This window comes from Pagrus major, chromosome 16 (genome assembly GCF_040436345.1).
Source record: "Pagrus major chromosome 16, Pma_NU_1.0".
NCBI lineage: Eukaryota > Metazoa > Chordata > Actinopteri > Spariformes > Sparidae > Pagrus > Pagrus major.
This window is the reverse complement of record NC_133230.1, coordinates 8243507-8259137: the sequence shown is the minus strand read 5'-3', so window position 1 is coordinate 8259137 and position 15631 is coordinate 8243507. Positions and strand designations below refer to the sequence as shown.

Here is a 15631-nt window from a genome sequence, read left to right as displayed (position 1 = left end):
CTTTCATTTTCAAATATTACTCACTCCAATCCTCTTCTCCCTTCTTTACTTCACCCTTTCTCACTCTCCCCCTATCTCTGTCGCCCTCCCTGAATCATCCACCTCTTTCCCTCCATCTACAACCCGCCTTCCTGACCTCTCATCAGGCAAACAAACAGGTAACGTTAGATTAAACACACACTCACACATATACACACACACACCTACGCGCACACAAATACAACCTGAGCAAAGTCTGCAGTGTGGGCTAGTGTGTGTAGGTCACAGGTATGAAGAGACAGACCTCTTTCAGTACTGTCTGCCCCCTACCATGGAGACTCGGAGGGGATATGAAAGTCCTCATTGATTGTAGAAGGTCATAGCATGGGGAGAACACACACTTACACAGACACACACACACTGAGCTCCTCTAAACCGCTTTCCATCACTGCTCATAACACACTTTCCCTCTTGCTCACGCACTGTCCCAAACACACACTCGGTCTTAGTCGTCCTCTCTCTCTCTCTCACTCTCTCACACACACACACAGACACACACACACTTGACAAACAGACGTGTGTTTGGACAGTCTCTGCTGCCTCTGTGCTCTTCACTCAGCAAACAGCAGCATTCCTCTGCTCACACACACACACACACACACACACACACACACAGTGAGCATTCCCATCCCTGGCCCCCAGGACTGGACCCAACAGGTCCAACTACCCCCCAACCCCTCCCCAAAATACAAGACAGTCTTTGTCCTGCTACCCTTCACACACACACACACACACACACTCACTGCAGTAAGTCATATAGTATTAGACTGGTTGCCATTTAGAAGAGCTCAGGATAATCAAGCAGCAGAACGTGTGTATTTGCGTGGTTGTTATTGTGTGTGTGTGTGTGTGTGTGCACATGCACACAACAGCGACTGTGGTCTGTGATCCACACTGTGGTAACGTCACTCTCCGGTCTTGCTGCCAGCGTTGCCCTTTAAGCACCACACATGGAGTCACGACTTCCTCTGCCTAATCCTGCTGGAATCCCAGACAACAAGGCTAATAAACCCCACTCACTCCCCTTTTGCTCTCCCGCCGTCTCATCTTCCATCTGTTGCTTCTTCCGCTTCCGACTGCCACATAGTTCAGGTCAGAGATCAGTTATGAGGTCATATCCTGCTTGTGGGATGACATCACCGCATTACCTGAGCAACTGAAGGACATTAGCATGTGTAATCTGGCCCCCTCTGAGAGGCCTTTTTTCTTCCTTTTAACACAAGTCCCCATCTACTTCAGTTGTTTAGGAGAATTTTGCAACACTGTTTTGCTGTGAAGGTCCAAAAATATTTTGTGGAGTACCAAACTTCACCTGACTTTCCATCAGTATAAGTAGATACTGACAGAATTTATGTTTTTGGGTGAACCTGTCCTTTAATATTTCTTTCTATAGCTAGACAAAAGTACCAGTCTAAATGCTGCAATAAATTACCAGTGTTCAAATGCTAAATATATCACCTGAATTCATTATGTGGTGCAGTGTCTCAGATGACTGCAATCATAAGTTTAACTCTCACACGTCTGCTGTCTCTTTAAGTACAGGGCGCTAAAGTTGTTCAATACCACATCTACGGTATGACTTAACATTCTCAGTGCCAGGGTCACAGAAATAAATGTGAGGTTTGCGGTCAGATGTGCATCCATCTGGGGGTCAGTGACGTGTCCACATATTTGTCTCAGAGCAACCAAGAGGACCGCAGGAATGATGACAAACTACTGTAGCAAATATAGACAAGGCACAACAATGACACACACGGGGGAGTGCAGAGAGGAAGACAGGCAGACAGGTGTTGGGTGGGAAAACACTGTTATCATGAGGAGGAAGGGCAACGAGATTTAACGCACACACACACACACACACACACACAAGATTTAAGTCTCACCTCAGAAAGTTTAAGTTTCGTTGCCAAAGATTCACACAAGAAATAAACACACGTGTTCATGGTAAACATCCTGTTTAAGTCTATACTTTACCACACACACGTATTCTCAGACAAGCCGACAGTCGCATACACTCCACTCTTCCTTAGTGACGCAAAAAGAGATACACAAACTTGTGATTTTGTCCAGCTGCCCACATATACATTCACATACATTCACAGAGGGAGGAGATGATGCAACGTTTCATCAGATGTTTCCCATGATACAGCTGTCAAAGACAGCTGCGACTGGACCTCCAAAGCACCACACACACACACTCAAACACAGAAGGAGTCCTGGTCTCAAGCACACCCAATTACTTACATCAATAACAATGCACTAACTCCTGCACTCTGCATAAACACACTCATACGCATCTATTGATCGACAGTGCGGTCGGCGAGCGTGATTATTGATGACCAGCTGTGTGTACACGTACGTGTTCTGTCCATCAAACTGAGGCAGCATTCAGCTTTTAGAAAGAAAACACTTTCTCTCTTTCCCTTCATTTCAGCCCAGCACATGTGGTCACCACATTGAAAGGAAACGCAGACCCTCTTGGGGAAAGCGCACGTGTGTCTATGTGTGTGTGTGTGTGCGTGCATGCGTGTGGTGTTGGTATCAGACCAAAGGAGCCTGTTTGTGAGCTGACCTACATACAAAACAACTAGACTCAGATGGATTTCCCGAAAACACACAGACAAAAAAACACAAAGTGTTGCTTAGTAGATAGACTTAAAAAAAATGTGTTTGCTTTCTCTTTAAATTAACACACACACACACACACACACGCACACATACACACACACACACACACAATCTTTGTAAACCCCATCCGAGCCTCATGGAGGCAGCTGTCCGATCTAGATGGGTGTTTGTATTCCTGTGTGTGTGTGTGAGTGTGTATGTATGTGCGTGTGTCTGGGTCAGTTGTGACGTGGCGTTGCCTGGAAGTTATGTAAGCATCAGCGGGGTAATGTTATCTGTCCTCGGAGCTCCAAGAGCAAGACACTCCCACGACAGCTTCCTCTGCTGCCTGGCCAATACACACATACACACACACACACACACAACACACTGTAGAGCATGGCCTATTGTCATATCTAAGATATAAATGTGAAACAAATCCCCATAGATCTCTGAGTCGACTAATATAGCTACTGGGAGAGAGAAGGAGACAGAGGAAGATAGAAAAAAAGAATGTGGAGCATGCTGGGAAGTGTAGTGAAGAGGAGAGAGGATAAAAAAAGATATAAAGGAAGAGGAGAAAGAGCCTGCTGTTGCGGGAAATGTGGGAGACAACTTTAAAATAGCACAGTGAACTGTGTATACACATCCCGGACTGGTGTGAAGCATGTGATGGTACATGCACACGCGCACACACACACATACACCCACACATGCGAGAGCCCTTGGTTCCATCTCCGGTCAGTCAAGTCCGGCGGACATCTTTGCCATGGGCAGGGTGAGGCTCAGTGATGGAGGAGGAAGTCAGGACTTCCTGCGCTGCCCTGCCCCTCAGTAACTACACCAACGCTCTGCAGAGTGATGCAGAAACTACACACACATGGACGTGCACAAATGCACACACAGCTGATGAGCGTGTAACAAACATCCATACACATGTGCATAAAAAACACACACACACTTTTCATGCTACAACAGTCTGTAACATGAGCAGGCTGCAGATTTGCAGTGGAATGTAAATCATAAGCTGGAGAGTTGCTTGGTTTGAACACTCGGTCTTACCGTATTTACATAATGTGTGTGTGTGCATGCGTGTGTGCACGCAGGTATGTGTAAGCACATTCCTCAGGACGAGTGAGCCCCCCTCGACTTTTAGCCTCCGAGCCTCGAAGTTGCATAACAGCGTCATAAGAGAACAAAGAGAGAGCGCTCTCAGTTATGCCAGCTGATGAAACTATCAGTGCCATGATGACTTCATCAACATCTGACATCAGCATATTAAAGAGCCGAAGAAGGAACAATGGCTGCGAGGCTTGTAAAAACCAGTGTTGTTTTTTACTAGCCCACTGGCTCTGGCTCATATTTTAAATTAAGCTCTCCTTTTCTTATTATGTAAAAAAAAAAAGAATTAAGCCTTTTGTAACAACAAGTAGGAAACTTTCTGCCCTTGCTCGCGCAGAATCGCCACTCCAAGCCCGGTGTTATATGGGTGCCTGATGGCAGAGAGGTTAGCTGCCAAACACAACTGCCAGACTTGTGCACTAAAGTCTTCAGTTCCATCCCTGGTTGTTTGCCCAGAGGTAGCAGCAGTAGTTGTGATCCTCTTCCCTGGTTGGCAAGGGGGATTAAATTCCGTTGTAACCTTCTAATGCTTCTTCTTAAACCATCCCCATTGATAAAATGACCACGGAAGTCATCTGCCCGGCTTAAATTAATTGATTTTTTAGGATGTCTTCCTTATCTGATTCAGGGACAGTTATATATATATTTTTCAAGAAAAAATATCAAAATAAATAAAGTAATTACTCATTACAAGGGACAGGTTGCCAGATCAAAAGTTATGTTTCCAATAATATTATTGAATGCATGTGCTTTGAATCATTTATAACAAAAGGTATAATTTTCATATTGGTGAAAACATCATTTTGGAATAAACGCCTCATAAATCTAAATTGGTTTTCAAATATTTTAAGTACTTGTGTGACGCTTGATTTATTCTCCAAATCATAAGTGTTTCCTCTGACACTGAGCTGCCAAAATCTCCAGGTCAGCTGAGAAACTGTGGCATCTTTTAAACTTTATTTATAAAGTTGAAGGTTATTCTATGTAACCTTTACGCTCAAGTGTGTTGGGGGGGGGGGGGTTTTGGGGGGGGGTTCTTTTTTTTTTTTTACAAGGTAAAACTGGCCAAGACAGCAGCAGTGCTTTAAGTGTTTCAGACTCAAAAGCCCCAAAGCAGTGAAAAACATGTGCAACTTATTATGAATCAAACACTTTTTCTTTCTTTTTTGGAATTTTTGAAAATGATTTAATCCCAAATGAGGGGGTTTGTTCCCACACCCATTTAATGGAAGAAGAAAAAAACTTCACACATTAGGATCCTCATTAGGAAGACACTCAACAGCCGAAAATATTAAAAAATGATTCAACTAAGAGCCTAAGTGGCCGACTTTTTCTTCTAAAGAGCTCTTTTTGATCCTCTACGTCCCGTCAATTCTGATGTCTGGGGAATAACAGACCTTCGTTTCAAAGGGTAACATTTCTAAGAATATGATGTTAACGTCTACATCTTATCCTGTCCTGATCACTGTGTCAACAGACTTCCAGCATTCAAGCCTCGATCTGTCTAGTGTTCAGCATGTAGCCTGGGTGCCAGCCCATACCTCCACCCAGCCCAGATCTTTCTCCGACTCTCCCCCACCCAAAGGAGGGGTGCTGTCGGCCGACCTACTTCTGCTGCTGGGTCTGCTCCAGAGGAGAGCAACGTAACGTCTGGAGGGACACTGAGCCCAGCCATGCTTTGTTCTCGAGATCTTAACACGCCTGCACATGCGCACACCTTCGCAGCCACACACACACTACCACATGGACAGATGTACATAGTTTACGCACACACCAAGACAAACAAATATCAAAACCGCAGACATATGCCCAGATTAACACCCGGGCATATGTGCATAAAGTCTTTAGGATGTCACGCTGACACGGACACACACACACAAACATATGTGGAACAAGCTGACATTTAAATAGTTTACACTGACAGAAATCACGGTCACCTTGGCACAAACAACATACGAGAAAAGTGGACACACACACACACAAGATCTTTTCCAGTTTTATCCCATGAGGCTATTATTGGACTTGCAGATATAATTGTTTTGGGATCGGTTACCATGCAACACACGGCGTGGAGCGACATACTCCACTTATCACTCTTGCCGTTCAAGCACCCACGCGCACGCATTGTGGGCGCGCGAGGACCCCTGACACGCATGTGCAAGCATGCACGTGCACACGCAAATATACAAAATCCAGACGCTGATGACTCATTGTATCCATTCGCTAATCAACTCTACATGTCTAGGGGGAGAGAGAGTGAGAGCAAAGAAGTGCAACAGCTGTTGGTGTGTAAACAGACCCAGAGTGTTATAATCATCCCTTCTTTCTTTCTCACAAATTCTCAAACCTTGACCCGCTATAGGAGCAGCCATGTCTTCAGTCATTTTACTCATTTTTTCCCCTCTGTGCACAACCTGCTCCGTTTGTACCCAGCTGTACTCCTCTCCCGTCCTCCCCTCACTTTCCTCCTTCTATCTCTACACATGTTAATGTGGGGCATTCCTCGCGTATGAGTCACAGTCTGAACAGCACAGAGTTTGTGTCCACCACAAAGAGTAGAGAAAGTGTGTGTAGGGGAGAAAGAGAGGAAGGGAGGAGAGAAGAGGAGAGAAGTCGTGTGAATGTCAGTGGAAAGAAAGGCAAAGGCAAGACTGGAAGTCCTAGATTAGCAGGGACTTTCCCCCCACTCCCCAACTCTGAATTCCACTGTTTGTGTGCACGTGTTTAAGAAGAGTGTGTGCACGAGTGTGTATGGCTGTTGGGTGATCAAGAGACTTGTATAGAGATTGTATGAGAGAAACACGGAGATGTATCTCGGTCAAACTAACCAATATCAAAACTTTTTCTCTACCAGTCCCTCTAATCAGTTCTCGGGCCCTCCCACTGACCGACACACACTTCCCTCCATCCAATCAGATCAGAGCAAAAGAAAAAAAAAGAGGGGCTTCCCTGTGAAATCTAAACACGCAGGATGTAAACAAGAACATGTGTATTCAATTGCAGCTGTGCAGGACGCCTCAGGAACCCAGGGTTTATCTCTTTCTCAAAACCATAAGTGTCACTTATGTATCCCATGACCATTTGCAGCTACATCGGCCCCGAAATGATCGATAAAGATTCAATCTAACTGAATCTAATCCAAAAAGCAGCATTAGCAACATGTGTAGAGGATTCAACATTTGTTGCATGTGTTATTCCTAAGTTTAATTCAGAAAAAACAGCATGCAAATCAACAAAACTTAATATAAGATAGTATCATGAGTGTAAAAAAATACTTCCAGATAGAAACGCAGAGAGAAGGAGAGACAGGGAAGCAAGGGAGGAAGTGAAGGAGGTCGGAAAGGAGGAGGGAATGAGGGCGAAGGGAGGGAGAAGTGCTCCAGCTGTACCCTGAGCTTCGAGGAAGCCAAGAATTTCATCCCTGGAAAAGCTCTCTTTTCTTTCTCTCTCTGGAAAATTCTGCAAGCCCTCTCCTCTGCACAGCTGCTGTTCACACACATACACAACACATCCACTTTCACACAGTCTTACATGCGAAGACGGACGCAGTATTCTGCAGAGTTTTGCCCACTCTTTTCTAACCCCCCAAAAAACCCCTCCCACCCCTGTGTTGCCCCTAAGTGGGCCAGTCCCGACAGCAAATACAGCCTTCTCTGGAGCTGGCAGACCAGACCAAGTCAGCAGCACAGGGGTGGCTGGGGTCATCGCATAGAGGAAGTGGCCTCGCCCGGAATGCATGGCAGCAGACACGACCAGACATGTAGCGTCTGATTCTCTCACTCTCACTCTATCCCCTCTTTCTTCTCCCAGTCTCTCCCCTTTTTTATTTACCTTTCTTCATTCTATCGTCTTATTTCCACTCCATTTCTTCCTCCCTCCCTTCCTCCTTCTGCCTCCTCATGCCCTACTGTGTGAGGGCATTGAGTTTATAAGTGAGCGCTGGGCAGGGCATACAACAACAAGCAAGTCTCTCTCTGCCTCACACACACACACACACACACTAAAGTCAAGCTCTTAACTACCCTGTGCCAAATGACCCAAACCAATCCTCTCTGTCCTTTTGTTTCTTACAAAGCACATTTGAGTGGAAAACACTGGAAAAAGAGAAAGACAGGTATGCCACACACACACATGCACACACAAACTGTGCCCAGGGGGACCACATTCCTTTACACACCACCTGGAGTGAGAGTCCGTTCCCATGGTGACCAGCAGTTTCCCAAATCCAATGGGACAAAACACAAAATTAAGACACACACAGACGCGAACACACCTCAAGAATTGGTTTTACAGTTGGCCCAAGGGCATAAAAACTTGTCGGAAAATCCTCTGCAGAAACTTCTGGCTGGCTGTCAAGGTAAAGCTCCACACATACAAGTACATTCAAATAAATGCATGCACGCAAACACACACACATACAGAGGATTTCTATATCGAGCAGGCATGGACTCCACAAGTTTGTGCAAACCCTGATGGCTCTATCCCAGCATAATTTGACAAAATGGAAAGTTGAATCTTTGGAAAACGCCCACGTATTTCAGGATGTCTTAGGATTGTGTATGCCCCCCCTTTGCTTTACTGGCGGCATGCGCTCAACGTGGCATGGACTACGCAAGTTTGTGCAGTCAAAATCACTTATGTTATCCCAGCATTATTTCACAGTGGTCCACAAAGCTTCTTGCGATGTCCCCGAACACAAGCTCAAACTTTGCAAGAACTATCTGAAGTGCAAAGAAAATCAGCTCCTTCCCTGCACTCTTGCTCCCTCTACTCATTCCCTCCACCTGCACCTCCTGTCCTCGTTAATGTAGTTTGTATTTAAGTCCAGTCTTAGTTCAGTCTCTGTCGAGTCATCTGTTGTGTTTCCCGGATCCTGATGTTCCGTTGTGTCTGCCCGCCCCTGCCATTGTCGTTATCCTGAATAAATCTTCATCCATCGCACTTTCTGTCTGATGTCTGCTGCATTTAGGTCCACCTTCTCTGCTCCAGCGTGATAGGGACAACATGAGTCATCAGGTTTGGCACAAACTTGTGGAGTCCATGCCAGCTTGAGTGCATGCTGTCATCTAAGCAAAAGGGGGACATACCACTAGTGTTCTCAGAGTTTTTTACCCTAATGTATACGTTGTCTTATATGAAAACATCAAGATCTCTGAAAAAAAAACAAGTTTTCATATATTTACTGCGCACTGGTGTCATTTTAGCTGAAAATGGGTCTGTTTTTCTCAGCTAATGAGAAGTTGTTGCTTTGGACATACAGTACATTGCATTTCATACTCCAGCGTTGAGATAAACCAATCAGAATATAACATTAGCGATGTAAAAGGTGAACTTGATCACTGCCAAATGGACCCAATGGCCATTTAAAGCACTGCATAAATATGCGAGACACATTAAAATCACTTATGGGATTCATTATGCCTGGGGCTAAAAGCAAGTGCCATAACAGTAACAATGCACTCATTCATTTGTCTAGTCACACCCACACAAAGATACACAAACAGAGAGACACACATCCATACACAAGTACACACATTTTGCACGCGCTTTGTGTTGTACAGAATATAATACTTCCTTTGAAATGCACAAAATAAGGGGTTATAACACATAAAACTTAAAATATGTTCATTTAAGTACACATACTGTAAATCATTTCAGATGAAAACCATCCTCCGCTTGCACAGTAATTTTCGATCCTGCTCCGTTTGATTGTCCCACTGTCCCACACAGGTCGGGACTTGGATTTTAAGGCAGGTTTTGAAAGGTTCCCAAAACAACCAAGAAGCAAACGCACCGTCCAAAACAGTACTCTAAATTAAGCCCTTCTGAGAAAAGTGTATTTGTGTCTTCTCCCCCAGCTTGTTTAGAGCCATCTGGCTCGGTGTAAACACAGGCCGCGAGACTTTCCACCATATTTCTCTCAACCAGCTATTTCCAATTACATCAAAGGGCGCCGAGTGTAGAAGTGCACACTCTGGCGAAAGGCAAGACAAAGAGAACCTCAGCATGCCTGTGTATTGATGCAGAGGAACAGGCAAAGGGAATATCAGCAATCGTCCATCCAACTGAGACAAATGAAGTGAGATGAAAGTAGAGAAAGGTGCAGACAGGCTGAATGATAGAGAGATAGAAATGGGCAGAAATGTTTGGCAGGAAGAAAAACACATGGTACATCCCAACTCCCTTCATCATCTTCACATTAAGTTCTCCCACGAAAGAAATTAGGGAGATGCAATGAGCTGGAAATCATCTGAATTGACGTCAGTTGCTGATCAGACACTAAATGTGCATGATTTGGACCTGCATGTATCAATTAGTTTTTACTTTTTTCCTCTTCTTTAAGTTTAAATAAAAGGCTACATGACCGACACTGAGCTGGACTTGTTGCTGTTCAATAGTAAGTAATATTAGATGGCTTGCTAAGTTATATGTTTTGTTTGTAGTTAGCACGTAACGTTACGTTGTACAAAATATGAATTTCTACATAATGTTGCTTTATTCATCACGCATTATGATGATTCATCATAATGTGTAGAAAGGATTTAGTGGCTTTGACATTATGTAGAAAATGAAATAGCCCACATTACGACTCTAGTCACTTCTGGCTGATGCCCAGTGACTAAGCACTGCACGATCACAGTGTGGCAATGGTGCCAAGTTTGGTAAAAATATTAAAAGGAACTGACATCATTGACCTCTCTCTCTCTATATATATATATACATAGCCCACAGATGTCCACTACTACTTGATTGAATAAGGACACAGCGCAATCTTTTAAAAAAAAGTAGAATATTGAACCTGAGTTGCCGACAATTGTCTATCCCCATCAGTCATTTGACAAAACTACAGTGTTCTGATGATGTGGTTTCAATGCAGCATCCAATTACATATCATCAATGGGGAGTATCTGTCTGATAAAAGACTTCCGCCCGTGGTGCTCTTGTGTATTCTCCGTCTAAGCTACTCCGAGCAGAAATAAGGTAAGTGGGATGCCCTTGATGACAGCGGGACTCATCGATTTCAGGAGCGGGGAGATATGAAATAACAGAATTAGGATGCACCCACAAAGGGAGAGAGAGAGTAACAAAGCGCGGGCGACACAAAGAGGGAGAGCAAACAAACAACACACATCAGCAGCGAAAAAAAAAAACCCAAAACAGACCGCGGCATGATTCACTGTCCGCTCCGTCCAGATTACAATCATTGCAAGGAAACATGTGCACACAGCTGGTGCAATGACCATGTCGCTGAGGTCACAGTGGCCCTGTCCACCGTGACCATTGTTTGTCAGATAACAGCTTGGGCTAAGGACTACATTTCCCGTTATGCCACTGCAGCAGTGCATTCAAACAGAAAAGTTCAACCATTGTTTGAGCAATCAGTTCAATCTGATACTGAACATTTTTTGGTCTTATAAGGTCATTTTGCATTTAAAAAAAAAAGCAAGGAACTATTGTTTGTTTTTATAAGACAGTTATTCATTTAGTCTGATTATTACTCTTGAAATGCAACAAGAGTTCTGTTAATTCTTGCAGTGTGTTCCCACTGGACTGGCATTGAGTACCTGGTTATCATCAGGCAAAATGAATGTTTCAGTGGCATTAGTCTCAAGGCAACTGAGCACAGATTAACCATCTCTGACACAATCTCATTGAGATGTTGATGGGGACACCCAGTAAGGCCATCAGAGGCTGCATTATATCGCAAAAATCAAACCAATCGACTGTTAACTATCCCGACAGGAGACTCACGACCACTGCCACCCACTCCTCATGATGTCACATCCTCCCTGGCAGGGCACAGTTTCCTGTTCATCGCCCCCTGGCCTCACCATCCCTCATAAAAAGTCCAACAAAGAGCAAACAACACAGTAAACCAACACAGCCTTGTAAAACACACATAGACACACACACACACTCACACGCACACGTATTAACACACTCGCATTCCATAGCAGGGTGCTCTAACACACCCCTCTAGAGTCTTGTCCTTTGATGTGAGTGTGGGAAAGCTCAGGGGAATGGTCTTAGTGGGGGAGGGGGAGAGAAAGGGGAGAGGAGGGGGAGGGGAAAGGAGGGAGAAGAGTGTATACATGAGAGCAACACGGAGGGAGATAGACTGGGAGCGGGTCAGTCTGCGCTGACCCCCGGAGCACCGAGAGGTCAGTCTGTTTAAACAGGGGATGTACACACTCACACTCTTTCTCTCTCTCGCACACACAAACACACACTGGATGCTAATTAAGAGCCCGATACAGGAAAGGATTTCAGACCCACTGCAACAAAAGTGGCACGAAGGAACACCCATAAAGAAGCAAAAATAACACAGCAAGAGTCACGAGCAGAAAGCAGCACACAAGAGCGAGCAGGTAAAAACTTCCACGACTACTGAAAGCAGCTCTTTTACATATTTCAGAGCGAACGCAAATTAATTCAAAAGTGCAATAGAAATTTAAAGTGCCCCGAGGTTGTAGAATGTGTTGAGCGTAATAAAATTCCATGTAAACTTTCGGTCCAAATAAAGGAGCATAACTCAGGCAGGAGCATGTGGCTAATGAGCAGTACTTAACATCAATCCAACAAACACAATCATGTCTCTGCAGCTTTAAAGCAGACAAATGAGCAGGAGTGTAAAAGAAGGAAAGAGGTGGGAGGAAAAGAAGTCGAGAGGAGTTAAAGAGGGAGAAGTGAGGCCTGAAGGTTCCTATGAAAGAATCCCTTTTGGCTGCCATGTCGGCGTCTCCAGGCTGGTTCTGCCTTGGCAGAGCGTCTGTGTGTGTCTGTGTGTGTGTCTGTGTGCGTGTGTGTGTGTATGCATGTTTGCATGCATGCACCGCAGTGCAGCAGCTAAACAGAGGTTACTTTATATAAAAGCTGGTTCCTGCTTGTGCCCCTGAGGTCTCTGTAATCTCGCTCCCTGTCACACACACTTGCACACAAGTACGCCAAAGTGCAAACACACACGCGGGCACACACGTGCGTGCGTGCGCAAAAAACCCCGAGCTCTGAGGTCTCGATAATCACACCGAGTCTCTTGTCTGAGGAGCGACTCAGTTTTTGCCTTCGAAACACACTGCCACACTCCACCTCTCATTAAACCCAGTGACCTGCTCCAGAGAGAGACAGAGAGAGAGGGAGAGAGAGAGAGAGAGAGAGAGAGAGAGAGAGAGCAGGAGTTTGTGTGCGTGCGAGTGTGTGCGTGTGTGTGTGTGTGTGTGTGTGTGTGTGGCCCTTCGCATTAATAATATGTGCATTCAAACATGACCCCGAGCCCTCAGCCACCCACCCAATTAACTGTCGTCGACTGTAGTAAAAGGCACCAAAATAAGCACACAGATGCACACTGTGCCTACGATGCTAAATTTTGCAAGCGCACAAATGCAGCCACACAAATAAACAGACAACCGCCAGAGCCCCAACTACGTCAATACTACTAGTGTCTGGTATCCCCTTTGACTGGACGCAGTAAACCATTCTTTCATCCGCCTCTCATCCATCCATCCACGTCTCACTGATCCATATCTGTACATTTCTTTGTCAACTGTATCTGCCCATCTTTTGGAACAGTGCATGATAGGCAGGGCGGATGCGATCTGGCATTATCTGTGCCTCCGAGGTCCGTCCGGGTTGATCCTTCAGATTTCAGGGCAAAATTGAATTACACGGCGGGCAGAGAAAAGGAGGCGGGCTGTAATTAGTTACAACATTGACTATGAGGTGGTGTAGGGGCTTTTTTCCAGGGGGGGAGTCGATGTCTGAGCCAAAACTGCTCTCACTCAAAAGAAAATCTTCACAAAGAAAGAGAGAAGAAGCAAGAGACACACAAAGAGCGAGAGATATTGAGAAGAACACAAAGGCACCCTTTCAAAGTTTCAGAGTAACAGCTTACTCTGCTGACATCATCAAAGTGAGACGCGAGTTAGGGGATTCCCGTGTTACTGCCACCTCCTTCCGTCTTTAAGAGCCGCTAAGTGGCTTACATTTCCAGTCTTTTCATGTCGGGATATCAGATGCAGCCAAAGGGTGAGACCATGGCTGCCCACTCTGTCACTGACTACGCTTTCAACATGTGTTTTTTAATTTGGATATAACACACTCGGATGCAAGCATTTCCCCCCCGACACTTCCTTTTCCTCACGCTTACTGCTGCATTATTGACTGCACTCTGAGAAGACTACAGTTAAGACTATATAGACAGTCAAACTCTTAACATTACTGCTGGTAATTTTCAAAACCAATATTTTGATTTTTGTTTTTCTCGCTATTAGCCTGTAAACTAAGCTAACACAAGATGGCTCACCTTCTTGTTTCTGCCAACTGACGATGACCAGCAGCAATGCTAGCTGAGAGGTTACTTTCTACTTATTTGCACTGTGCAACGATCCTGTGCACTTTCCTGTTAGCTTCCTGTGCAGTCTAATGTCTCTTTGCAGTTATATTTATTCTTGTATACGTTTTTATTATATAACATTTATGGGTGCAGTTACCCTGTGCAATTGTCCTTCTTGGTCATTTGTATGCAGAAAGTGAACAGAGTGTATAAAGTCTTTATTTTTTTATTAGCAGTAGTATTTCATTTTGTATTTCCATCCATGTTTTACTGTAACACAAAGTGAAGACTACGACTCTGCATCGCAATTCAAGGAATGATTTAATTAAAAACTAATAGCAGCAGTAAAACTGTATTTCACAACACTATGATGGTTGCATTCGGTTATTAATCCAGTTAGCATGTGTGCTGAACTATGGGTGGGGATATAATCGTAAAATTCATCGTGGCCCACTGACCTCCCTCCCTCCTTGTTGTCCAGTGGACTATGAGGGCACCCGGGGGTGTGTGGACATGGGAGGACAGTTGAGACCAGGCACTCAGCCGTGGGAACCGGCCCCATCAGTCTCCCTCCCTCTTGTACTCACGTACCAGGGCCATCAAAATTTATGTCCGACTCTTTTCTTCAACGGGACCTGTCAGTTATACACTCTTAGCACGGAGCACCAGGACCACGAAGCCTTTGAGGCTTTCGTCATATAAAAACGATGAACGCAAGCCAATCAGAGGCAGACTAAGGCGGGTCTTGCAAGAAAACAAGTGGGATCCTTACAACACTTGAAAGCCAGATCCTTCGTATTGCTGAGTAATGATTATGGATGTAATTACGGATAATATGGTAGTTTCTTGCATTGAAAATGTTTTAAATCTCTACAATCGCAGATGAATGTGTCATTGTGCAAGAATCTACTATTTTGCTTGCCTCACCACGCAATAAAGCAAAACTAGCATGATATTACTTGTGTTTGTTGCCTATGTTTCGCTAGCATTTTGATTGACGATGCTCAAATCAACTGTAAATTAATTTCCTGTGAAATCATCAAATTGCGTTTCCAACATCAAGTAAGCATGTGCAGCCGGCATATAATTAATGTGATGGGAAACACTCAGCCTCAGTGTGGCACCAGGCACACGTTAATATGATGATATAATAACTGACGATGGGACTGACCCTGGATGCATTGCAGTGAGCCATCCTCTGCCCGGATGGTAAACGTCTCCCCCGGGTTCACCTGCACCAGGATCACCTGTACACACACAGAGAGAGAGAGAAAGAGAGAGAGAGAGAGAGAGAGAAATCACCTAGTTAGAAAGCAAAGATCAGATTGAAGAAAAAATCTGATGGCATTAAGAGAAAAAAAACGCTGTCACACGTGATGCCACGGACACACATCCATCTTCAACAATCACAAAACAGAAGAGACTTTCAGCTGGGCAGCCAATAGGCTTGCAGGTGGTGACATAACACACAATAACCATCGGATCCCGGAGGAGGGCGGACACAGAGAGTTCACACACATACGAATGAGGTGT

General features: G+C 44.7%; 1 protein-coding gene across 2 annotated transcripts in view; it reads right to left on the bottom strand.

Moving 5' to 3' along the window:
• Positions 1–15631, bottom strand: part of fndc3ba (fibronectin type III domain containing 3Ba) — a 98568-nt gene that overhangs the window by 52950 nt on the left and 29987 nt on the right. For both annotated transcript variants that reach the window (XM_073483071.1, XM_073483070.1), the window contains exon 3: positions 15270–15345. In XM_073483071.1, coding sequence (XP_073339172.1) covers positions 15270–15345 — 76 coding nt within the window. The remainder of the gene's footprint in view (positions 1–15269; positions 15346–15631) is intronic.